Source organism: Tympanuchus pallidicinctus, unplaced genomic scaffold (assembly GCF_026119805.1).
Source record: "Tympanuchus pallidicinctus isolate F22 unplaced genomic scaffold, pur_lepc_1.0 scaffold22, whole genome shotgun sequence".
Taxonomy (NCBI): domain Eukaryota; kingdom Metazoa; phylum Chordata; class Aves; order Galliformes; family Phasianidae; genus Tympanuchus; species Tympanuchus pallidicinctus.
In genome coordinates, this window is record NW_026294739.1 from 21,263,010 (window position 1) to 21,288,319 (window position 25,310).

The 25,310-nt window shown below is 42.8% G+C and overlaps 1 protein-coding gene and 1 long non-coding RNA gene across 2 annotated transcripts in view; both read left to right on the top strand.

Moving 5' to 3' along the window:
• Positions 1–4,062: 4,062 nt before the first annotated feature.
• Positions 4,063–15,709, top strand: LOC128082492 (uncharacterized). Its single transcript, XR_008207695.1, has 3 exons — positions 4,063–4,168; positions 4,286–4,396; positions 14,532–15,709. It is a non-coding gene; the product is annotated as an uncharacterized LOC128082492 (long non-coding RNA).
• Positions 15,710–18,934: 3,225 nt separating this feature from the next.
• Positions 18,935–25,310, top strand: part of PPM1L (protein phosphatase, Mg2+/Mn2+ dependent 1L) — an 81,025-nt gene continuing 74,649 nt past the window's right edge. Inside the window, exon 1 of the mRNA XM_052686651.1 lies at positions 18,935–19,483. Within this exon, the coding sequence (XP_052542611.1) occupies positions 19,081–19,483 (403 nt within the window). The 5' untranslated portion in view covers positions 18,935–19,080. The remainder of the gene's footprint in view (positions 19,484–25,310) is intronic.

Genomic DNA, 25,310 nt, shown 5'->3' on the forward strand with positions numbered 1-25,310 from the left:
CTGAAATATTATTGCCCTGAATACTTCTGCAAGATTCTTACCTTACATTTCTGTTTTCAACTTTACCTTTCAGGCTAAGTTTTGCAACAGAGCGCTGGGGCACGGAGTGGGAGGAGACATTTTCAGGGGCTTTTCAAAAACCACTGATGAAAAACAACATGGAAGTAACAAAGTTGTACAAGAGAAGCAACACTTGCAGACCACAGCACCTGTGTTCTAGACAGGCCAGCAGCCCTATTTCTAGTCACCTTCCCAGCTGGGTCTATCAGCCACAGGCACCAGCAGAGCACTGGCAAGGCAGCAGGAGGCAGAAGTCTGTTTACTCCAGCCTGAGTTCTCTCAGAAAAGTGTTTGTATAAGAGACAAGGAAATTCATGTAGGTACTTCTGCCATTCCAAGTGCAAATCTGTACAGCTATTTTCATTCTTTTTTTTTTATATTGCTCCACTGTTATTTTCAGTAATAAATTCCACAAGTTTAAACAATGCAGAAAGAAAAGACTTGTGTGAGTTTGATTTAGCTCTAACAGCTTTAGTAACATTTAAGTTTTTACCTGAAGCCAAAAGCCATGCAAGGGGTAGCTGTGAGTGCAGCAGAGCCTACCTCACAGGAATGAAATGTCAGGATAAGCAGAATCCATTCTTGACATGATGCTGTAAGCAGGTCCTGGATGGGGGTGTGAAGCTCTCTTTGGGGCCACTCCTGCTGCTTCTCCCAGCTTTTACCTCAAAGGGAAATAAGAACTCATAAATACCTTTCGCAGTTCATAATCACAGGTGTTTAGCCTGACTCAGAATACAAAATTTGCCTGAAATGCCTGCTTTTTATGCCAGTTTTAGTCTACACGCCTTAAGATCATTTTCCTTCACAGAGAATAAATGGAAATGGTCTTTGAGATCAAAACAAAACAAAACAGAAAACAAACACGTATTGTGATGCTTGAGACTATTACAGTGATGGATGAGTGCAGATGCAAGAACAAGGCTTTTTTTTTTTTCACAAAGATCTCAAAGCAGATTTGCTGCAGCTCTGAAAAGCAGGAGAGGCTTTCTCAAAGAGAGCCTTGTCCCAGAGGGGCTGCTCCCTTCCCCTTTTTAACACCATCTCTACATCTTGCAGAGCTCTCCTCTAAGGTGCGTATCTGGAATCAACTTATCTGCGCTCCAAAACAAGTCAGCACTGACTCATAGCATCACATCAACACAAATTTACATAAATCTGGTAAAAGGGGAACATGAAAAGCACAGCATAACATGTTATGAAAACTTTATTACTTCCTGAGTTCCATCAAGAATTAGCCTTCCATCTCCCTAACCAGCAGTGTCCAGCCCTGAGCCCAATTAATTAAAAAACTGATCCCTGCAGTTGCTGGTAAAACAGAAATTGGCAAGGTGTATGCAAAAAGCAGATAATTGGGCTGTCTCCCTGAGCCTTATCCCTTGATCCTGCAGTGTACTGTTAAGCTGACTGCTGTGTTCCTTTCCCAGTCCCATTTACTTCTCCCTCCAATTGTGTCAGTACCCGAAAGGCAGCAGCTCATGGACAGATTGTCTGCTAGGAGAACATCCAGGCAGCTTCTCAACAAGCTTATCCTGCAACTGCCAGAAATGGCTGTTTCTGGTTGTTTTGGGGTCTTTTAGTTGTGTTGCCCAGGTTTATGCCAAGGCTGGCAGGTAATTAAATTGCAAAATCTCTGTTTACTGCTTCTCACTCTGGTTTCCAGCCCAACAGAATTAAACACAGCCACATAAAAGGTCACGGAGTGATACAGCAATAATTCTTTTTAGCATGGGAAACAAGAATTGAAAAAGCAAACCAGAAACATTCGAACACCCACTTCACTGAAAGAAATCCTCCTTATTGTCAGTTCAGAGAGGTTCTCCATATGGAGATATATTTGAGATCAGCCTCTCTTCCCAGTCTGACTGAAATTGGTCATGGGTTAAAAAGTATGCTATGTGGGAGTGCAGAGACAGAAGTAGTGAAAGGAAATAAGCCTGATTTCCTTAGAAGACCAAGCTAAAAATGCCTGAAATGGCTGCTTCACACCTATATAATGCAGTAAAATTAACAGTCAAAAACATCAAAGGTGAGCTTAACCTGCTGTGCACAGGATGGTCCGATCACAAATGGTGCTGCCAAACTCCTCCTATAAACATCTGCAGCTTGCAATAGTTATCCTGTGTCCTCAAGACACCTGAGAACCAGCTTCACAGCATATGGAAACCCAGCAACAAGGAATGGCTTATCCGGAGAAACTTTTGTTTGGCTTGTCGACAGAATCATGCTGCTTCAAAGAACCCACAGAATACACACTACTGTTCTCGGAAAGTAGAAAGATTGCCCTATTGTACAGAACAGGCCAATTCTTAGAAAGATTTTGCTCTGCATGGTGTAAAGTATCTAGCATATGGATTCACATATCCTAGCACCCAACAGGTCTAGCTCAAGCAGTATCACCCCTGGAATCAGCTGTTAGGCACGTACAGGAACACAACACAGACAAGGAATGTATCTTGACAAGGACAGTATCTTGATGAGGAATGTGTCTTGGCTCCAGCTTATTGAGGCCTGACTTACTTCTATTAGTAATGCAAATAACGTATCTCGGTTATTACATTGCTGCCTGCATGAGTCATACAATTTTCCAGCATGGTGCTTCACACCTGGTCAGACCAGTTCAGGATCTGTTTTAATTCCACATCGAGAACTGATAATTAGTGAAAACCATGGACAGTAACAACCTCCAGAGGCATAAGGAACATGCATGCAAGGCTGACCCAGAAGTTATTGGCATGACGTAAGATGACACCATTTAATATTTCAGGAACAGAGTTTTTCATAAAATTTGGGCACTGAAATGTGCCAGTTGCAAAGAGTAATGCACCAAGATCTTCCTACTTGTATTTGCTTTACTTCAGTGCACAGCTCACTCACCTGCCCCTCACACGGTGTGTTATTTAGCTATCCCTGGTCCATAGGCAACCAAAGCAAGTTTCTTCTGCCCACCTGCATCCCAGCTGTACACAAAATCACTATCTCATGGGGAATTCTGCTGTTGAAGCCCCTGATAAAAAAGGAAGTTCTCCTTACACCAAGGTTTGCCTATTTTCTAACCTGTACAATCATTCTGGTGTTCTACTTTGTAATAAGGACAGTACCACACTAGTTACCTTGCAGACCCTGAGCACATATGGTCTGAAAAAACAGACTGGAACAACATGGAGAGCTCTCACTGTATCTGCTAATAAAATTTCATTCGGTTTTCATATAAAAACAGCTGCGCATGCTGCAAACCAAATGCACAATAACAGTCACATTGTTATGAAAAATGTGATATCACAGGTGAGTGGCACAGGATGAGAAGTGGAGCTTTCCAGTAGCACTGGTCAGGGACATCGTGGCCCTGTCTCTGTTTTCTCATTTCTTTTCCCCTCCTCATTCACATCAGAAGTGCACGCACCCCTGGCGAACAGTCTCAGTAACATTTCAGCTATGCTCTTGAATGAAATTCCAGCTGTAATTAAGGACTCTGGAGCTGACTCAGCTGTGCTTCTGCAGCAGCAGTCCGGAGAGATGGCACAGAGGTGATGCAAACATCAGCTGTGCTCCAACACACTGAATTGAGGGACGCGGTTTAGGGGGCAATGCTGATGATAGGTGGATGGTTTAAGTGGATGATCTTGGAGGTCTTTTCCAACCTTTGTGGTTCTATGATGATCCTGAACGTGTCCAGCTGCAGAGCGTGACGCGTTGGGTGCATCAAAATGATAATGGCTGTTAGGTTCCCTAATAGCTGTTCATTACAAACGAGGGAGAGGAGCATCCACGCAAAATCTCCTCAACGCTCCCCGCTCCCCACAGCCGGGCCGCGCACCTTCCCGCCTTCTCGCCGTTCCCTCACCTCAGCGGCTCAGCGAAGCCCGCCCGAACTCCCTGCAGCAGCCGTCTAGCGGACAGACGCCTACAAGTCCCAGCAGCCCCCGCGGCAGCGAGCCCGTGCAAGAGGCGGGAGGGCACCGCAAGGGCTGCTGGGAACGATAGTCCCGGGGAGTAAGGGCGGGAAGAAAAGCTCCCTTAGGGAGGGACAGCGCGTGGGCGCAGCGTGAGAGGGAAATGTCAGTGTGGTCCTCTTAGTCTCTGCTGCAGCAAAAGCACTACGTAAAAGGTTATTATTATTATTTTTAAACTTAATTTCTCCTCCAGCTCAGGCAGGACTGGAAATGCACTGCTTTCAAACAAACAAAAGCTCTTTACTTACACGAGCCTGTCTCTTTTACCTCAGGTGCACCTCGTGATTTTGTGCGCACAGTCTGCCATCAGAGCAGTATTGTGCACCACAGCCACGTTCCTGCTGACTAAAATCCAAATGGGCTGTAAAAAGAAGAAAACTCAGGTAAAATCTAATCAGTCATACTTTTTTTTTTTTTTTTTTTTTTTTTTACAGCCCATACAGATATGTGCTATGTCATTATGTGCTATGAGCAAAAAGAAATTGCTCCTGCCTTTGTGTAGGCACTTTTGGTGTGCACAGTGAATCCTGAGTTGATTGCATATGCAGTGGATTTGAACAAGCAGCGTAAAAAGTGAAAACAGTGCAAGGAGAAAGCACTGGGGAATGGTATAATTCATCTCAATAATACGCATTATTTCTCTAAAAGGACACTTTGGTGAACAGTCATGGGCTTTAAGTAAAACTTATTTCAAGTTTTAGCCTTTATCGGTGTTGTCAAATTAGACCTATTTATAGCATTATATGCAAAATTTCCTTTTGCCCCTTCATTTTGTGAGTTCTATTTCAATCTGTGCTGTTCTGTGAAGAGAAAGTAAATTCCATGTGGTGCTGAAGGGAAAAAATTGTTGCACAGATTCCCTGTAATAATAGAAAGATAGATAGAAGTTTGTCTTCTGCTGAGAGAACTATCCCAGAGTGCCCCTTAGGTGCCTTTCATAGGACAGAAGATGGTGTTCTGTGAAATTTAATCTGCAGCAGGAGGAAAAGAAGAGACAGTTGAAAACTTAGGAAATCAATTGTAATTGCTGACTCCTAAGAACTAGAGAAGCAAACATCCTATCATGGCTATGAGAGTGAGAATAGGGATAAGGAAATGAGAGCCTTCTAAATACACTGACATCAAGGAAAGACAGTAAGAAAACAGCAAACCCTGCAACTTCCATATCCTGGAATGCTGTCTGCTTGACAAAGAGAAAAGAGGCCCACCTGTGCAGTTAAAAGAGGAGGAATGTGCATTTTCCAGGCTGAAATAATTATTAATAAATAATATTAATAAATAAATAAATAGTATGAAATAAATATTAATGATCATTGTTTTCTAGTAAAATACTGAAAGCAATATCCAGGCTGTTACAGCCCAGCAATCCTGCAGCTTCCATGTGGCAGACCCACTCACACTCTAGCAAGCATTCTTAAGAAAAAAAAGTAAATCTTGCATATGAGAAGAAAATAACCAGAACTTAATTTCATATAGGAGTTGAGGACACTTAGCCAGTAATCTGATCAGTTGTTTACACTGCCAGCTCCTTATGCAGGGGTGGTCTTTCAGTTGCCTGTGCAATGCCCAGTAGATGACAAATGCTGTACAAACAAAGGGGAGGGATTTGCATTTTCCAGGCTGAAATATTTAGTCATTGCTTCCTACAGAAACACAGAAAGCAATAGCCAGGCTGTTTCTGCCCAGCAAATCCTGCCTCTTCCATGTGGCAGACCCACTCACACTCACAGGTTTGAGCTCAGCTTGCAGAACACAGATGCTTGTACCCAGGGAGGACTGTGCCCTTTCTTTGATCGCCATCTCTGCTCTCCCAAACAACTTCCAACTGCAAAGCAAAGCAAAGCTTCAGCACGGTGGGAAATGCCAGCACGCTGGGGTCATCTGTGCACCAGAGTCTGTGTGGCTGCAGATGTGTGTTCCACCACGGACTCATGGCCGCCAGCAGTGCCTGTCAGCGCTCCCAGACCAGGATGCTTCAGGAGTCAAAGTGTGTCCTGTCACCTTTTCCTCTTGCAATGCTAATTAGACTGTGCACTCTGCAAGCGCACAATGGAGGCACAGGAGATGTTTATGCATTTTGTCTGTTGTAGCCCTGTAGATATAATACATGCATCTCTGGACAAGCAAATGGGCTGAGCAGAAATGCTGGAATTAATCCTGTGTTTTAGAAACAGAGTCGGCAGATAAAACTGTTTCTGCTTTAAAACATTTATTCTACCTCATTAAAACTCTGTTTGGGCCACAAGCAAATAACAGAAATAACACTTCTCTTTTCCCCAGATATTTTTTTTTCCAAAGTTTGTATCTACTGTGGCCCACTGAGGGGAAAAGCCTTGTTTTCATATCTGATCAGAATGGAGACAAATTTTTTCTTCTGGCATTGAAGAATAATGTCCCTTGTAAAAAAAGAGTTGGACAACTGAATCTGCATAGAATGCTTCTGTTTCTGTTCGGAATTAATGTACCTAGCTAGAGAACTGGCAGTTTGTTGTTGAGAAGAAAATATCAGCTAATAATGTTTAAATTATCTACAAAGATCCTAAAGATCTGAAGCATCTCCCATATGTACAATAATTTATCTGATTGCTTTTCCTTTACGTCCAGTCTTTCCATAAGAAGCTTCATGAAATAATAAGGCTAAAATACAGGGAGTTATGTTCTGCATTTTGCTTAACAGTGCTGCAGCTCAGTGTAAATCAGGGGTCATGGATTCAGAACTTGCAGTTAGCTTTTTGGAGTTAAGCCCATTTATACTTGGAATTAACACCTACTGGGAAAGTGAATCTATCCATTGTTTATTCCTTTAATTTCTGAATAATGACTTTGTTGAACTGTGAGTGAGAATCTGAGGCAAATTTTATTCTTTGTGATTTTTCCATCAGGAAACAAATCTTGTGCATTTCCACTGTCAGGGTGATCAGAGATGCTGCCTCTTTATTCATATTATTTTGACAGAAGCTCAGACTTTTTCCTGTGTATGAATTCTCCTCATCTAGACATTTCTTTTATGTGTCCTAGTTTCTCTAGGAGTATGGCATAAGAAACAGGAGTGTATCTTCAGTGGAATTCCCAAATCACCACTGACAAAAATAAGATAGAAGTACATGGGGGGGTGGGGGGAAATGGAATATAGATGTATTGATAGCTTGCCATTTACAGTAATACCAAAACAATCTGTGTGCCTATTATTACACATTGTGTTTGTATGTACATGACTGCTGGAACATTATATACAGTTCTAGTGGTACAATAAGATGATATGAAATTTTTACGTTGGCTTTAACAGCACTCCTATAAAACACTTCTTTTGTATGTGTGAAATTTCTCTGATTTTACTGCTGTCTTCTGAAAAGTACTATTTAATACTGCTGAAAAGAACTCATTTATGCATCAGCAGGGAGGTTTCTGTAGCTTCATTTCTGCTGCAATTAAGGACCACCAGCAGGACGGTATCTTGTACATACGCTCCTAAAAGGCGGATGGTCTGTTAAACATGGTACAGCTACTTGCTAAACAGTAGTTTAAGAAGAACTAGGATTATTGTGTTTAATTTTGGTCAAGGAAAAGCATGGTAATGCTTAAATGGTGAGTGAGGAATTGAGACTCTTGATATTTGGTATGCAGTAACGGTGCTTTCTTCTGTTCAGACACCTGAAAGGCAGAGATGCTGTAGCATGTTAGAAGTAGAAAGCATCTTCTTGGACAGATTTATGTGGTCTTTCAGTTGTGTCAACTGCAGGGCCGGAAGGATTCAGAAGCAATGGCATATTGATGTTACTGAATATGATGACAGTTAAATGGCCTTGCATCCATGAGAGGAGAAATAAATGTGTGAAAGCAATGAGCAAGAAATAGAACCAGATAAATGCGCTCTGAAATATTTTCATTCAGCTCCAGTTCTCTGTAATTTAATTGTCCTTCAAGTTAAGTTCAGCAACTTTTCACCTAAGAGTGAACTGCATTAGCATCCTTGGTGCCCCTTGTAGTTGCAAACTGTGAAAGCAGTGGGCCTTTAAGCCAGAAGGTCTCATTTTTAACATTTCTCTTCTCTCTTTATATCCTTCTCTTATTAATGGCCATTTGTCAATGTAGAATTCTCTGAATTTTAGTATAGATGTAAAAATATCTTCTTTTATATGTATCCATCTTTATGATTAATAACAAAAATGTAGAGACTGGCCTAAAATGACTGATTCCTTTCAAAATTATAAAAGGCTTTCATCCCATCTTCTGATCTGATCTTAAATGAGGACATTTTCAGTTCTGGAAGAACAGACATTGTTACCCCATATAAATCAAAATCTCAGTTCATGGTCTGATTTAGTCAAAAAGAGGAAGGAGAGCTTTTACTGAAAAATGCAGACAGAATCTTCAAATGATAGATAACAGAAGATCAATGGTAAGTCGTATCTTAGGAGAAAAATAAACCAAAGATTTACAGTTGTTAGATTATATTTACTATTAACCTTTACAGTGTAACTAAATAGAAACATTTCCCAGCAGGAATTAGTACTCAGCATGTAGCTTTTGGATCTCTGTGGATTTATGAACCATGTTCAATTACGTTTTTAGTTCTTTCCTCACATGCAGCACTTTATCACCTTCCCATCTATCAGAGTACCATAAAAATAGGACCCTGCCACTCCTGAGAGACCTCTTGTTTCCAGACTTCGCAGACTTACTATTAAAGCTCATTTCATGTTTCATAAATTTTTATTTCAAACATTCATCCCTGGCTCACTTTCCTATCTGGATGACATACTGGATCTTATTCTAAGGATAAATTAAATCCTTTCAGCCATATTTTCCTCATTCCAGATGTAGCTCTTCAGAATCTCTGTGGAGTGTCATTTGAGGGCGAGAGAAAACAAAGCCCATTTTGAAAACAAAGGGCAAACTTATCTAAACCTTGGCATATGCTGAAATCCTCCTCAGCGTAGCTCATGCAGCAGTTGTTGCTCTCCTGGCTCTATATGTGCAGAGCGCAGTCAGGAAGTGTGCTTCTGTTGGAGGCTGTTTGTCCACGTACTCATAGCTTTAAGTGTCTGGAGAGGGGGAGCTCTGAGTACTCAAGCTAGTCATCTTAACTCTATCTCTGCCACTGATTCAAATAGAACAGTAACCTATTAGCTGGATAACCAGGGCTACAAGGGCAGATAACCAGGAGGTCCTCAGCTTTGAATCAAAAACCATAGTTACAGGTATATCATCATTCTTGTGACTAGTCCCATGGATTTCTTTAGTACGTACATTCCTGAGATTAATTCAGAACAGCCGTATTTAGCAGAGTGCAGGCTGAAGGTCGGGGAGACTATTTATGTGCTTAACTGCCTTCCCAGAGCAAGGCCAGTTAAAAACTTGAATTTTAGATTCTTCAGCAGAACTCGGATCTTTAGAGAGCAAACGTTAAGACACAAGGCTTAATTAAATGCCTCCTGATATTAGAGAGGAGTAGGGATTAAGTGAACGTGCTAAGCTTAAGGAAGTAATAGAGCTGGTTTAGCAAATGACAGCCGTGGTTTCGAATATGTATTACTTCCCTACAGCATAACAAAGCTCATTTAAAGTGAGTTTTTTTTCTCTCAGATAGGTTCTGTCTGACATGCTTTCTTGTACTGTCATTCCCGTCTTGATATTTGCCGGCATGAGGCATCTCAAGCCTTCAAGAATTCATTTTGTTGGACTGAGAGGCTTTTATTACCTACCACTGAGTCTGCCTGACAAGTACTATGAACTTTCTTACATCTTCTTAACTTCTGAATTAAAGCTCTGTAAGAGAACTTTGTGTTGTATCAAAACTGTATTTTACAATGGCCAACATTTGCTACCACTGCTTCAGCTTCTGGTGTTGCATTTCTCAGCCTGCTCCTTACATCTCAGTAGCGCAGATTCTCTTGAACGTGCTCACTACTGGTAACTTCAGGTAAAAAAACATTTGAAGATTAAAAACATAATTATCTCAGAGACTTAAAAGTAATATTTTTCACATCTTAATCATTACAGAAATAAGTATGAGGATATTTGTTTTTTTCAGCCATATTTCATCTGTTTCATGCGTAGTGATTGAACTAACTCTGACTAAAGGAAAATCTTTAAAGGGCATCTGGCTCAAAGGTGCTGGAAGAGTGAGGTCTTCCTTTTTATATGCAAGACTTAGGTTGTAAATAAATGTTGCTTCACTTCTTCCTAAGAGCGTAGTGATTGAAGATGTCAGTGAATTTTCAGATCTCGATAGACAAGATGAAGAAAAGCAATAGAAGAAAGAAAGATAAATATGCACACAGTCCACAGATTCTGCACATCATGCTATAGTTTGCTTTTCTATCCTCAGATACTTCAGTTCAGGAATCAATCCCTGGTTGGGAACATAACTATCAGAACTCAGATTTTGGCTAGTAGCCCAGTTCCTCTGATATAAGTGCATCAGCCATCTCCTGTTCCATTTCCAAAACCATAGCTTCATGTATTTGTTACTGACAAATGCTGTTAATGCTTAGCCAAGCTCTGAAATTATGTTTTGAGTACTTTACTTATTCCATTACAGCCAAGGAGAAACTGTTTTACCTGTGCACTTTTAGCTGGCTTTACTTCTGAAGTACGAGGTTAATTCTAACGTTAAGATGCATCCGGTCAGTGGATCTGCTTTTTCTGAGATACGTTCCTAATGCTTAAAAGTTAAACTGGAAATGTTTTAAGAGTCTGCAAACGAAGAGTTGTGATTTCTTTGTGCTTTCATTTCTGGTAACAGAGCTGAATGTGGTCTTTGCTCTTTTTCTGTAGCAGTGCAGGTCCAAATGCAAATAGCCCTGGCCTTCTCAAGCCACCCCAGCACCAATCCAGGGCGGCAGCAGGAGGGCAGGGGCTTTATGTGAAGCCAGAGCTGCAGGACTGTAGGAATAAAGATTTTGCAGGAGCAAACCCATTTCCTCCTTGCTTCAGCAAACAGAACGAATTTGAAATACTGCATCATCCTGAAGCAAATAACATCACCTTCCATTCACTGCATGAGTTTCCTTTGTAATTCCTACGGGCTACAACAAACAAAATGCATAAACACCTCCTGTGCCTCCATTGTGCGCTTGCAGAGTGCACAGTCTAATTAGCATTGCAAGAGGAAAAGGTGACAGGACACACTTTGACTCCTGAAGCATCCTGGTCTGGGAGCGCTGACAGGCACTGCTGGCGGCCATGAGTCCGTGGTGGAACACACATCTGCAGCCACACAGACTCTGGTGCACAGATGACCCCAGCGTGCTGGCATTTCCCACCGTGCTGAAGCTTTGCTTTGCTTTGCAGTTGGAAGCTGTTTGGGGAGCAGAGATGGCGATCAAAGAAAGGGCACAGTCCTCCCTGGGTACAAGCGTCTGTGTTCTGCAAGCTGAGCTCAAACCTGTGAGTGTGAGTGGGTCTGCCACATGGAAGAGGCAGGATTTGCTGGGCAGAAACAGCCTGGCTATTGCTTTCTGTGTTTCTGTAGGAAGCAATGACTAAATATTTCAGCCTGGAAAATGCAAATCCCTCCCCTTTGTTTGTACAGCATTTGTCATCTACTGGGCATTGCACAGGCAACTGAAAGACCACCCCTGCATAAGGAGCTGGCAGTGTAAACAACTGATCAGATTACTGGCTAAGCATCCTCAACTCCTGTATGAAATTAAGTTCTGGTTATTTTCTTCTCATATACAAGATTTGCTGTTCTTTCTTGAGAAGACTTTCTAGAAACAATGACCAGCAATGATAATAAGCTTAAAAATGCAAGAGATATGACATTTCACAATGGGCTCAGGATACAGCAAGAAGCTTTTTTCACCATTTTTAAATTCAAAATTATTTCATTTCCTTTGCAGAGTGGGTCTCCTGACTGTCAAAAGTAGAAGTCGACTGAGAACAATGTTTTTGGAGAAGTCATTAGCTATAAATAAAGCAGTTCATAGCATCTGATAAACAAGCTCCTGTAAAGGGATCCATGTAAATACATTCTGTTCCTTCTCTGTGTGCTGTCATCCTTTGTTTGCCTATTTTTCATCTGCTGAAGGCAGCTGCCAGTCATTCTGCACTCTAAACAGATACTGTGATTGTGGCAAATTTTGGGAGCTGTGAGAATGCTGAAACCTATGGAGGTTGCAGAGGAGAAAACTAAATTTAGCATTGTCTTGCTGTCACCAGCTTCTCCCATATGCACCTGCAGAAATGAATCTGCAGTGGCTGGAAGCAGCAGTAGGGAAGCCCGCAGCTGTTTGAAACTCATTTCCCCATCTGGTGTCAGCTTCACAGTCTGGTGCCTTAGGAAACCTAGGATGATGTGAGAATTGGAGGAAAAAAAATAAAAAAGCAATAAAAGGAAATTAAAGCAACGTCATAAAATTCTCTTGTAGTCAAATGATTTTTCCCATTAAAATACAGCTCCTCTGCAGTAAATCTGCACCGTGGTGAAGCAGATGGTGCTGTGGTGTGTGGTTTTTTTGCGAAGTGAGAAAGGAGAGGCAGTTCTGACAGCTGAACGTTTCACACCACACGGCTATTTTAGTACAAATCATACCATTTGGATCTTACTAGGCATACTGCCTTGGAGAAGATGGAGAACAAGCAAAAGGAAGTGCTTTTCACTGTAGGCTCACAGGTCGAGTAGGTAACACTGACTGTATCCTTGTGTAGATGATGCGATTAGGCTTATTTGTGTTTTTACTGCACCCGGCTCTTAGGAACCCAGACTTTCTTGTATGATTCAGTGCAGCGTAGACATTTCAATTCAAGAATCTGACCACTGTTACCTGATGTTATCTTTAAAGTCTTCTGTGAGTTTCTGTTACAATTAATTCCTGTATTTTTGTTTGTATGTTTTTGTTTTGTTCTGTTTTCCTACTATTTTTTTAATTTCTTGTCGAGCTTTAATATTTCTCTTGGAAGAAGGTTATAGCTGTGGACATCCTGTGTGTATATCCTGTGGACATCAGCAGTGCTCATTCAGTTTTCTGTGTTGACCCTTTAACAAAAGTCTGTGTCTCTTCCTTCACCCGCCACTTTTACAATCCCATCTGAGCCCAGAGATGTGAATGCTTCAACTTTATTTACTGGCAGACCTAACTCAAGCAAATGCCAAGCAGTGAGCATGCATAAATCCACTGTAATTTTAAAAAGAGGGAAAGTCTTAAATTCTCTGTACCTCAGTACAGCAGTTTTCCACTATTTTTATTTTATTACTTCTCTATCTATCTTCATAACTAAAATCTTGGTGAATAAGTGAGCCGTTTAAACTGAGTAACAGGAACCTGTCCACAGGGCACCATAAGAAAGAGCAGCAGTCTGTCCAAATGGATCTCATATTCCCAGGAACAAAAGCACAGGCTGCCTGCTGCACGCCATTCAGGGACCACAAAGCAGTCAGAAAGCCAACTTACCTGGTTTTCCCAAGGAAATGTTAGGCAGCCTAAGGCTGAGTTACCTCTGTCATGCCTTTTAGGAGGCTTTACTGCTGGGGTAAGCTCAAGGGAAGGTGTGAGCGTTGGATCACTGCTGCCCCTTTGAGATTGATCATGGCTATAACCAGCCTCGAGAAGGTTCGTGGCACTAGATTCAACTTGAAATCCGTTCTAAACAGTGCAGTCAGTGCAGTCTACAGTAAATTTTCATTTCAGAGTGAGACAAAAAAAACGTCTCTTACCTCAGTTCCCCTCTCATCCCAGTTATGATACAAGCTTAGCTTGGCTAAACTAAGGATCTAGTTCAGAATGCAACCCATAATGCTTTGCATATAAATGTATCTGAAAGTACTAAAAATGCAAGCTTGGAATTAAAATGTGTAAATCAAATTTGTAGTCTCTTGCTTAACGCAAATTAAATGGTCTGCAATATGAGACAAGAAACATCTGCTAAACTAAGTAAAAATTAATGAAGAAGAAAATGAGGTTTCCTTTGTTATTGATTTTTATCAATTCATGTTTGAATCTCAGAAAGATTTAATAAGAGGCTGGCAGTTCATACCTAATTCAAAGTGATTCTAAATTGCTTAGTTTCTGTTTATATTTTGCTTGCATATTTTGGAGTTCTTCATGAAAGCGGTACGCTTGTGATGCATGAATCCACCAGCAAAAACTTCACAAGTATGTCCAAATATATCTTCACCAAGCAGTGATGTGAAGTTATGCTGCTATTTAAATGAACTGCTCCAGACAGCAGCTTTGGCAGCCGGGACCATCTTCAGGTTAATCTGCTGGGCTCCTGACTTTACTTGTTTTGTTGTTGTTTTTCAATTTATTTTTGCTTTTATTTTCTTGAAACAATGTATTAGCTTCAGGTAGAACTTACACTAAGTGATGTACTTCTCCCTGACATGGGTGCACTGGATCTGGGTTATATCTGTTTACCTGCATACCTCCAACCTTCCAAACATATCCAGGAGGCGCTTCCTTTGCGCAGCAATTCGCTGTGTGTGCGTGCTGTGCTTTGGTGCACTGTACTTTGTAGCAGAATCTTAGGCTTAAGTAAAAGTCATTGGTAAAACATCACTCTGTTTTCCAGAAGTCTCCTCACATCCTGTGACCCTGCACACTACGTTACCAGGAAGTAAACAAAGATCAGACTTTACACATGAAGATGTACTACAATGGGCGCTGGGAACTGAGAGCCTTGGAAAACACAAGAGAACAACTTGCGTGGAAAATTGCTATTTTCATTCCACGTCTGCAAATGTTCCCTTTCAAGGGCGATGCAAGATGAGCGAAATTTCTGTAATGAGATTTCTCATGGGTTTATCAGGGAGAGGGGAGAATCTACCTGTAAAGTTTCGTATTTGCTGCAGTGTAAAACTCTGGGAATGATATTATAAAATATGATTTATATCAACTGAAAAGAAGGATAAAAAACATTGGCTGAAAATCCACAGCTTTACTCACCTCTTATCAAAACTCTTACAAAAAACAGTTTCGTATGTTGCTATACTGTTATTCCTCTGGAGAGCTGTGTCTGTCATGGCCAAAGAACATTCTGTATATTCTAAAATTTGTTCCTTGAAAACATCTGAAGAAAAAGCAGGAGATATTTGGCTGCATTGCTATTTTGTTCTTGACATGAAGAAAAGACCATTTTGTAGTTTCTGTTGCAATTTTGTATAGTAGCAGAAGAAAAGGGAAGTGAGTCTATGTGCTTCTTGGGATATTCTGATACAAGTTTCCTTGTTCCACCCTGCAGTGAAAGTTGCCTTGGACTACAATGGTGTGTACTTCTGGGTTATGGTAGCAGCACTGTTTGAATCTGAAAATCCTGAGAAGGCTTTTCCAACAGGCAGCAACAATACAGTAAAGAACAGAAGCTTACTCTGAATTTTAGCATCCTCTCTAACATAAAGCAGAAATTGTCTGGATTTTGGTAGCATTTTTTAGAGGAAGATTCCATCAAACTGGACCATGCAGGCCAGTGAAATTATCTAGTGAGACTGATGGACCACGCAGAATCACATCTTCCCTGTTCTTGCTGAGGTTAAGGGAGCAGTGAATTCAGCCTGCATAAAGAGTAAATGAAATAAATTATTATTTTTAGGTTGTCCTGACAAACATCGTTTTATGCGGCTTCTTACAAACGCGGTGCATGTAAGCAGTAGGAGGAGCTGTTGAGCAAGATATGTTTTTTCTAGCTCGTTATAAGGTGTATACTTGTGAAGTTGATTTGTGAAGCTGACTCAGTGATGACTTTTCAAGCCTTTCACAAATGAAAAGTGCCAGTTCAATCACAAAGCATATGCCACATACTTGCAAAGCTTTTAATGATTTCCAGCACTGAAAAGAAAGTTCGTGGGTCATGAAGTTCTGGTATTGCACTGGGGAGATTTGCTAGAGAAAGCAGTGCAGGATTCAGCCATGGAGTGAGACATGTGAGTCCCTTTGCTCACCCTGGATCAGCGCTGTCTCAGTGCTACACTGAGCCTCCGGTTTTGCACTTCTTGCTATCTTCACATGGGACTTGTATCTGTGTCTGGATTATTCACGTTTAATTGGTGGTCCCTTCCATTTCAAGAGTTGAGTGAAAGCAAATTCTCTGCAGTTTTTATATGGATGACTTTGAAATGGCCATATCATAATAACAATTGCTGCTCTCTTGCATCTATTTAGCAGAAGATTTTGCCTGCACTGTATTGTTGCATCTACATTCCATTCAAAAGTGAAAGCTTTGCACACTCTGCAGCTACGGAGTGTTTCAGATCACATTTTCAAGCTGAGATGCTTTTGGAACTAACTCAAACTCTTGCAGCATTGGGGATATACAAAGCTACAGAAGATAGGCAACAAAACTCAGGGTGCTGATGGAGTGCTTCAGGTGGTGTGGAGCATCTTCTGCTGTTGCACAGTGTGAGTACAAGGCCTCAGGAACTGCAGTAACAGTTTGGGTCTGCATGCTGGTGGCTGGAAGAGCACTTTGTGCAGAGTCTGGAATGAAACCACTTTATTTCACTTGGCAGTCCCATCATCTGACCTCATACCACTGTCAGCGAAGCACAACTTTTGTACAGCTCACTGTACCCTCATGGTGCACGCACATTTATGTTTCATTAGAATGATGATTAAATAAATATCAAATTATTTGGCTGTAGTGAGCGTTATCCTCCACATTTTTAGATGCATGTTGTCTTTTGCTAAATATAAGATTGAATAGAATTAAAAGAAGCAAGAATAAAGTTATTATTAACAGCAAACACAGTTGTTACAGAGCAAAATTTGCTTAGCAGCCACATGCAGCTTACAGCCTGTACAATCAATAACTCAAAAGGGAGCTGCTGTAGCATGCAGCAAAAAGCCAGGAAGAAGAACTTAGCTCTCTAAAGTCGCACATACAAAGACAAATTGACCGTGTGGAGGGATCGGTGCTGCAGTGCAAGCATCCCAGCCATGCTAAGACATAATTTAAATAGGAAAAAAGAAATGAGGATTTGTTTAAACTGAGGGGTTTCGCAAAAAAAACTGCTTGTGAAGTGAGAACCCAGTCTGACAGAAAAGCTTCAGTGTAGCTGTTGTCAAAAGGTTAGCAAAATTATTATTTAATTGGTACAACATATTTTTGGCCTGTTTGTCACAGTTAGTCCTATGTTTCCCAAAAGTCCTCCTAAAGTTGGCTGCTAGCACCCACATCTTTGCAGTTATGATAGTACCGAAATGATGAGTGCTTATCTTGGTCTTTCAGGTAAAGAGCTCCTGGCCCAGCTCACATGGATAGCAGCAGAAGGGAGGATGGAGGTAAGAGAGAGTCTTAGGCCTGAAAGACATGACTTCAGTATTCATTTGAAATACTGACTAAGTGTTACGTACCTCTGAGATCTTATAGCAGTATCACTGTTATTTGCAACATCTCTCATTACCTTCCCTGCTTTCCAGAGCTGGATGTAAGAATCAAAGCTGATTAAGCTTGATTCTAACTTAAGATGATCTTTGCAAGGACAGCAAAAAATATTGTGTGAGTTTACACACGATTTCTGTATTACCAGCAGCCTAGAGAGAGGGAGCTGTTAGAAGGCTCAGAGGGCACGCTCACCTCCAGCAGAAAGGCAGGTTCAAAGGCAGACTGTTCAGTCAAAATTTCCGACAGGTTTCGTGGTTCGCTAATTCATTTTCAACACCACTCTTATGTGTTTGACTGTCATATCAGCTGTCACGCTCTTGGAGGTTGCTGGCTGAATTTTGTCTGTTTTCAGACCCCCGTTCTGCCAGCTGGCTGAAAATCCCTCCCGCTCATTTGCAACTCAGGCGGCGCGCTGAATTGATTTTATCCCGGCAAACTTCTGCTCGCAGTCACAGCTTGTAATTTCCATTGCTAAGCAGTTATCAGAAAAACAACTTTCGGAAGTGGGTCGGAGAAAGAAAATACACATTTTCAGGAGTTCCTTTATTCTTTTCATTAGCCTTGTGTAGACACCCTCAATTATTGGCTTGATAATTTGGAAATGTCTGCTTCTGTTCCTCTTTACTCAAAAGTGAATTGCACGTGAGTGCATCTTGGAGATCATTTATTACATGTAGAAGGTAATCTCCCACGACTGGCTTCAAGAACAGCCACAGCCCCGTTTTGTTTCTCTGTTTCTCTGGGTTTGAGTGGAGTTGGGGCTGCCGAGGGGTCTCCAACTGCTCCTGGGCTGGGAGCAGCTCAGCCCAGTGCTTGTAGCCTGGAGGAGTCCAGCGGTCGGTCACATTGCTGCCCCCGGATCACTTGACATCGATCTTCGCTTGAATCTACCTCTTGCTGTTAAATCCACAAGAGGGATGTTTTTGGTCGCTATTCCCGCTAACTAAGCACGCACAGCACTGGAAGAGCTGGCAGGAGAGGAGACTGGGGAAGGGCCAGAACAGGCAGAGACGCCCGCGGGGAGACAAGAGGTGACAGGAAACCCGCAGACGCCCCTGGGAGATGCCTGCGGGGCTGCAGGCTCCCGGCTCTCGCTTCTCTTGGGCGCAGCCTCGCCGGACTACAGCGCCCGCAATCCCTCTCGCCGCCGGCAGCCAATCCGCGTGGCCTCCCGCGCGGCGCCCGCCGGGACTTGTAGGCAGGCGGCGGGGCCGGGAGAGGAGGAGGCGGTGGCGCCCCGCCCCGAGGGAGGGACGGCGCAAGGCGCGGGGGGCACGGCGGCCAGGTACCCGCGGCGGCCCTGCCAGACGCCAGCTCGCTGCGGCCAGCCCCTGCCTCCGCGACGCTGCTAGCCGCGAAAGCGCCGGAGCGCGGCTGTCTCCCGCGGGGCCCCGAGGAGGAGCAGCGGCCTAGGGGCTGCCCGCGGCGGGCTCGGGCTCGGAGGGGTGCCGCGGCCGCAGGGGGTGTGCGGCACCGGCGGAGCCTTCCCCGCCTAGCCGAGCCGGGCCGGGCCGCTTCCCGCAGGAGGCACGGGGCGCCGCGGTGCCGGCGGCGGCGGGGCGAGGAGCGGCCCCCCCGGGGCGCCGGCCGGAGCGGGGAGCCGCGGGGAGCGGGACTCGGCGCTGGCCGCCTGCCGGCCGCGCCCCGGCCGAGCATGCACTGATCCGCTGCCTCGCCTCGAGCCCGTCCCGTCCGCCGGGAGCGCGTTGCATGGTGTGGGGATACACGGTTTCGATAATAAATGATAGAGGATACAATGACTTTGCTGTCTCTGCTGGGTCGGATCATGCGTTACTTCTTGCTCAGACCGGAGACCCTGTTCTTGCTGTGCATCAGCCTGGCTCTGTGGAGTTATTTCTTCCACACGGATGAGGTGAAAACCATTGTTAAGTCCAGCAGGGATGCGGTGAAGATGGTGAAGGGCAAGGTGGCCGAGATCATGCAGAATGACAGGCTCGGGGGACTGGACGTGCTGGATGCCGAGTTCTCCAAGACCTGGGAGTTCAAGAGCCACAACGTGGCTGTCTATTCCATCCAAGGCCGGAGGGATCACATGGAGGACAGGTTCGAAGTAATCACCGACCTGGTGAACAAGACTCATCCCTCCATCTTCGGGATATTTGATGGGCACGGAGGAGAGGCAAGTGCTCAACTGGAGAAGGGGTGGGGGGAGGATGATTACAGGACGAGGAGCGGACGTGTCCTTGCCTGTAAGGTTCGAGCAGTTATCTTGAGACACTGGGGGATTCCTTTACTCTTTGGGGGAGCGGATGGGGGGAAGAGTCTCTGAGTACGGAGGGAGGAAGGTACTCTATTTGCTTTCTCTTTCATTACCACTTTCACTTGCAGTGTAGTGTAAATGTGTTTGTGCCCTCTCTGCCCTTTACAGTAGTAAGGTTTAATTAAAGTAAAAGCCGTTGAAGGTGGCTCCTACGTGCACAGAATAATGCTGATGAGCACAAATTCCCTGGAGGCATCTTTTGTGAGCACGGAGTGCCGTGTGCTCTGATTTTGGCAAAGGGCTGTCAGGGGCTGTGCTCGTCAGCAGCGCTTCCGAAGGAGCATCCTGCATGCGTTCAGCCTCGGAGCTGGGCTGTGTGTGTGCCTTCTCTGTGATTCGCCCTCCTCTGAAGACAAACAGGTCATGGAGAATGAATTCCCCACTTATGAGTTACATATTGGTTTAACAAAATAATATTTGTGTTTCATACTTGTCCCCTTCCTAGTGGCAATCCAGAAAAACTGTTATTTTGAAACTCGTGGTGTTTAACCTCTGAACTTATTAGATAGTGGTTTCCTTTCAGTTGTGCTGTGCGATTAGTGTTCTTTCATGCTGTAATATGTCCTTTATTGTAGATGACAAATGTCGAAACTATAGTTTCCTCTTTACTTAGGATTGTGGTGCTGCCAGTTAGCTTTTTGTATGGCAGAAAGCATGTATTTCATAACTGCGGCAAAGAAGTGCTGAAGAGGAGGAGGTTCCTTGTTTGACATTAGATCCAGCATCCATTATGCAAGGGATGAAATTATCTTAAGGGTTTTGTTAGGGTAATGGAAGCTGGAGAGGAATACTGAATGTTTTCATGCAAGTGCTCCTGCTGAGAAGTAAAGCTGCGTGTGCTATACAGTAGGAGTGCTTGGGTTTTAATCCAGCTGCTTCCACAAGTCAACTATTGAATCCTTCCTAGAAGCTCTTGGGCAGTGACCAAACACAGGAGCACAGAGGTGGCATCTGCTGTCCCTCTAAACCTGTGAGTGCTCGCTGGAAAATCCAGGCCTTGGGCAAATAATTATAAACCTTCTCTTGTGTTGCTTGCACAGCTGTAAGTGATAATGCTTTTTTATTTTTTTTATTTTTTTTTATTTTTTTTGCAGTGTCCAGTGTTTAAAAATAAAGGCAGCACTTTGGATATTGAAAATTGTCACCTTCATAAAAATCGTGATTGTGTTTGAACTTTGTTTTCCTTTTCGTGTCTTTTTTTTGGTTGGGATGCAGTTGTGCCAACTGTTATTGGCAAACTCGTGTCAGATCACTGTTCCTTGGCCTTCGAGGAATAGTAGTAGGAATATGTGTACATATCACAAGCTGATACACGTCTTCTCATCAAGGGTTATAACTTGTGGTCTATGAATTTGGTACATCTGGCTCTTTTGTTTTCTGAGGCTTTGGACAGGAGGGACTTTGTTCTGTCTTTTGTTGTCTCCCCTGTTGTTTAAACGCGGCGTTCCCGTCTCAAATGATGAGCCAAAATGAGTCTGAAAGAATATCCGTCTCGTTTTTAAGCAGTATTCTGAGATTGTTACCAGTAGAAATACAGTGTCAACAGTTAAACTCTGGCATTGCTAAAGAAAGATCTGATTTCTTTCTTCAACTTGTATCATCTGTGTATCTTGGTCTGCGTTGGATTGCACACTCAGTTCCTTTAATAACCCAAAGCTAACACAGCATAGCAAAAGGATAAGGAAGTGCCCTATGTGTATATGTGTGCGTATAGACATACAGATATATTTTGTCGTGGAGCTTGAAACTACATCCATAAAAACATTAGAATTATAATACTAGATCTGTGGAAAGCTCAATTACCTTAATTGTTTTGACTCTCCAGGGAACTTTTTCTCACTGTGGCCAAGTGTGAGCGTTTCTCTGAGGCCTGCCATTCTGAAGGGCCTTGTAGATCTTCCTCCAAGCCTTACTGAAGTTAATGTTTAAAAGCGTAAGAGCGTCACTTATTTGTCTTTCTCATAAAATCCCCAGCTGTTCTTTGTGGCCTTTTCTCCCACAAAAAATAAGTGTCTGATGGCTGGGGGCATCCCTTGTTCTCCCAACCAGTTTTTACTTAGAACCAGAAACGAGACCTGTGTGCTTTGCACACAGCAAAAACAGATGGCAGAAAGTCGGTTCTTTATCTGCAGGAATCATAGTTCTCAATAGAAAAGAGGGGGGAGAAAAGAAATAACAAAATGAATGGTTTTATTTAATCTCTAGTACATAATATTAAATTTCAAGTCTCCCTTTGAAATTGTTTTCTGGATGGCTTATTTGTATCTTTTTGTTAAAAAAAAAAAAAAAAATCATGTAACACTTTTCCTGCAGAAGTAGCAAAGCCTTCGTAAAGATGATATTTTTGCTCTGGGCTCCCGTCAAATATTGCTGTGTAGCAGATAAAGAAGGAAATGCTAATCTCTAGAGCTGAATGTGAAACAAACTGTTGTATGTGCAGGAAGAAATGGTTTTCCAAATGGACAATGCCACAAATGAAATGCTAGATTAATTCTTTCCAGCTGTATGCAAGGCAACACATCCCTGCTAATTACTTCCTGCCACATCAGGTTGAAATAGAAGGAAAGAGAAGCATGATTCAAGTGATACAAATTACTGTGTAGTGCTGGTTTATGAGGATATCCAAGTTTTGCTTAAGTATTGCCGACTCTTTGCATAAATTCCACTTTTCTCTTATGTCACATGCTCTTCCATTTTAACTGTTTTATCCTGAATAGAATGGCAGTCATTGACTGAGATTTTGTGGCGGACTTGCAAAGAAAGCAACAGACAGCAATTATTATTAATGCACCGTTACAGCGAAGGACGTGGTGCACTGCTGTATTGCTTGCTGTGGGGAATAACGTTTTAGAGGTGAAACTTGATGTATGGTGTGTAGTGTGCTCTTTTTATACAATGTCAGGTTGTCTTTTTCCTGCTGGCTGAGTAATTGCAATGCAGTGTGGGCAGAGGCAAAGAAACAGGCTAGGAAGAGTGACAAAAAGTTTTGCCCTGTTGTCTCACTGAGAGACCGGTGAAAGGAGTCTTGAATGTGATGTAACTTAGAATCAAAGCAGAAGTGAAGAAAGCTTTTGTCTGTCACCTCCTCAGCTTCTTTATCAAGCTGAAAGATGCCTCGCATGTTGGCTTTGTTGTTCATTTTTTCTGACTGTGGGGCTGTCTGGACTGAGGAGTAACAAACCAGATAAATGGTAAAATAATATTCTATGAATTTGAAAGCTGAGCAGTTAGAAGGAAAGGACGTTTCACCAGGAGGATTTAACCATTTTATCTATGACTTACTGAGGGTTTCTTTGAGATATTTGAGGTTTAAGTGTTCGGTTTTAGCTGAGATCTCAGTATTGGACGAAGATGAAGCAGCTCACCATCTGCAGTTTTATGATTGTGGCCACGTTGAATATCGTGTTATCAACCCTAGGAGGTGACAACTTTTAAAATAAAAGCATTAGGACCTTAAGGTGCTTGTTTGAGGTTGAAAACTGATGTGGACTACCAGAGTGAGAAGCTCAGTAACCGTCTCATGAGAAGTGTCTTGCTTTTTTTATTTCTCTTAACCTCCTGAAGTGTTCTTATCCACCTGGATAAGCAGGCTAGGGCTGATTTAGAGAGCTGCAGATACAGTGTTGCAGGATGTGAAATACTCCTTGTTCATAGTGTAGGAAGCTCAAATGTGAAGGCAGAGAATTTGCTGTATGTATGGCTATGTATTCAACCATACACAGAATCTTCTAAAGCTTTGTGGGCCGTGGGACCTTGAGATCAGCAGCACAAACTGTTAGCAGAAATCTCTGGTTACTGATTAACTCTCAAAGACAAGGAGGGAAAAAAAGAAGGTCACAAGATAGTGGTGAGTCCTTTTCCTTTTTGTCTGAGCCTATGGAAATGTGAATGCTGAGGTAAAGCCTGGAGAAGGCAGCCCAGTGCCAGCTGTGTGCAAATGAGCCTGCTGTGCATTTGAAGTACAGGTACTTGAAAGCATGATGAATCCACCCTGATTCACTGGGCTGAGCTTGCTGCTGTGTGCTGTCTCCTTGAGGACTGCCACAACAAACGAGTTGTAGGAGGTTTGATTGGGAGTGAACTTCTGCTGTACTGCGTGCTTAGGTCACAGCTCAGGTGGTGGTGTTGAACAGCAGTGGGATGGCATAGTCGCCAATGAAAGGGAACAGTTCTTGGATATTGTATTACAGGACCATGATTTTCTGCCAAGAAAGCTGCAGTTGGCTAATTCCGGGGTCTGTGTTCCCATGTGAGCTGCAAAAATGTGATTATAATTGCTTAAAAGGTGCAAAAATTTGTAATTGGAAATGAGAGCTCTTAGCACTGTCACTCACAGCTGTATTTATTCTTCGGGTGTGGAATTGAATCTTTTTCAATTTTTATAAAAATCGAAAAGTCAATTAATTTTCAGTGTATTCTGCCCACTTAGCCTGAATCGGTGCTTCTATGTTTGGGTGCACAGGCAGCTGCTTTAATTAAATCAGTTTTGATTCATAGATGCTTTTAGATTATGAGCAGTCATTTAACTTTCTTTCTGAGCTTGAATAACTCCTAGGAAGTGTTTGTGTGCGTGCTCCTGCTCCGCAGTAAGAGCTCTGCAGCTTTTGCCATAGATGGGATGGGTGTTTCACAGCTGCTGAGCAAGAATGCTCAAGCAGCCCTTGCTGGAATGCTTGATGCTTTTTTGACTCAGTCCCACATCCTGCTCACATCCTTAGGTGTATAGGCAATATTTAAAGGCAAATGGAGGCTTGGTAATGAGGAATGCCTTAAATTTCTTAAAGGTGTGCAAATCTGTGCTACTGATGCTACTTAGTGTACTGATAGACAATGGTAAAGGCATGTTAGTTAGCTTTGTTTAACACAGCATCCAGCCAGGATGTTTAACAAACAAACTTAAATGCGGCTTTGGGGCAGTGAGATGTTGAAACAATCAGTTCTGTAGGTCAGGGAGCTGCGTATTTTTGAGTGTTAGACTAAAAATTTGTACTCTTGTCACATGAGATTACTAAAAGCAGCAGATCACTCGAGCTTTGTGCACTTTTTTCATGTTTCAGTAGCTCTTTTGGACCACAATAATATTTTTCCTTCCCTCCTTGTTGTTAGAGAGATCCAAATATTTAGGGTGTAAATTGTATCTTAAAACTGGACTTCTGGCTTTTGGCAGCTTCATTTTTTAAACAATCTCCAGGCTCCAGATGCTCTGTTCTGCTGCAGTCCAGTTCTCCCTGGTTGGAGCAGCACAGCAGCACTTCAGGTGGGCCCTGTGCTGTGATTCTGTTCCTCAGGCCTGAGCACCTCTAATTTTCCCCTTGATTTTGGGACCCTTCAGAGCTGTTCTGCTTCTCCTGACCTGTTGCACATGTTTCCCTGGCACATGTATCACACCTTCCCAGCAGGAAATGACAGCACGTCCATTGCCCTCATGTTCTGACAAGGCCTTGCCTTGGCTCCAGGAGCCTCTGATTGTGCTGAGTTAGGATATATTGCTGGATGAGTCCCATCATGTTTTGTGACCCAGAAAGGTGTCCCAGAGCTGTCTGACACTAACGCTCCAAGGTCCTCAAACCTCAACAACGCGGAGCTTGCTCTTCGTTTTGAGCACATCGTAGATTCTTAATAGATCCAGAAGAAGGAACAGAATGCTTGTTTTCTGTAAGCTCTGTGAATCCATGGATTTCAGATGAGAG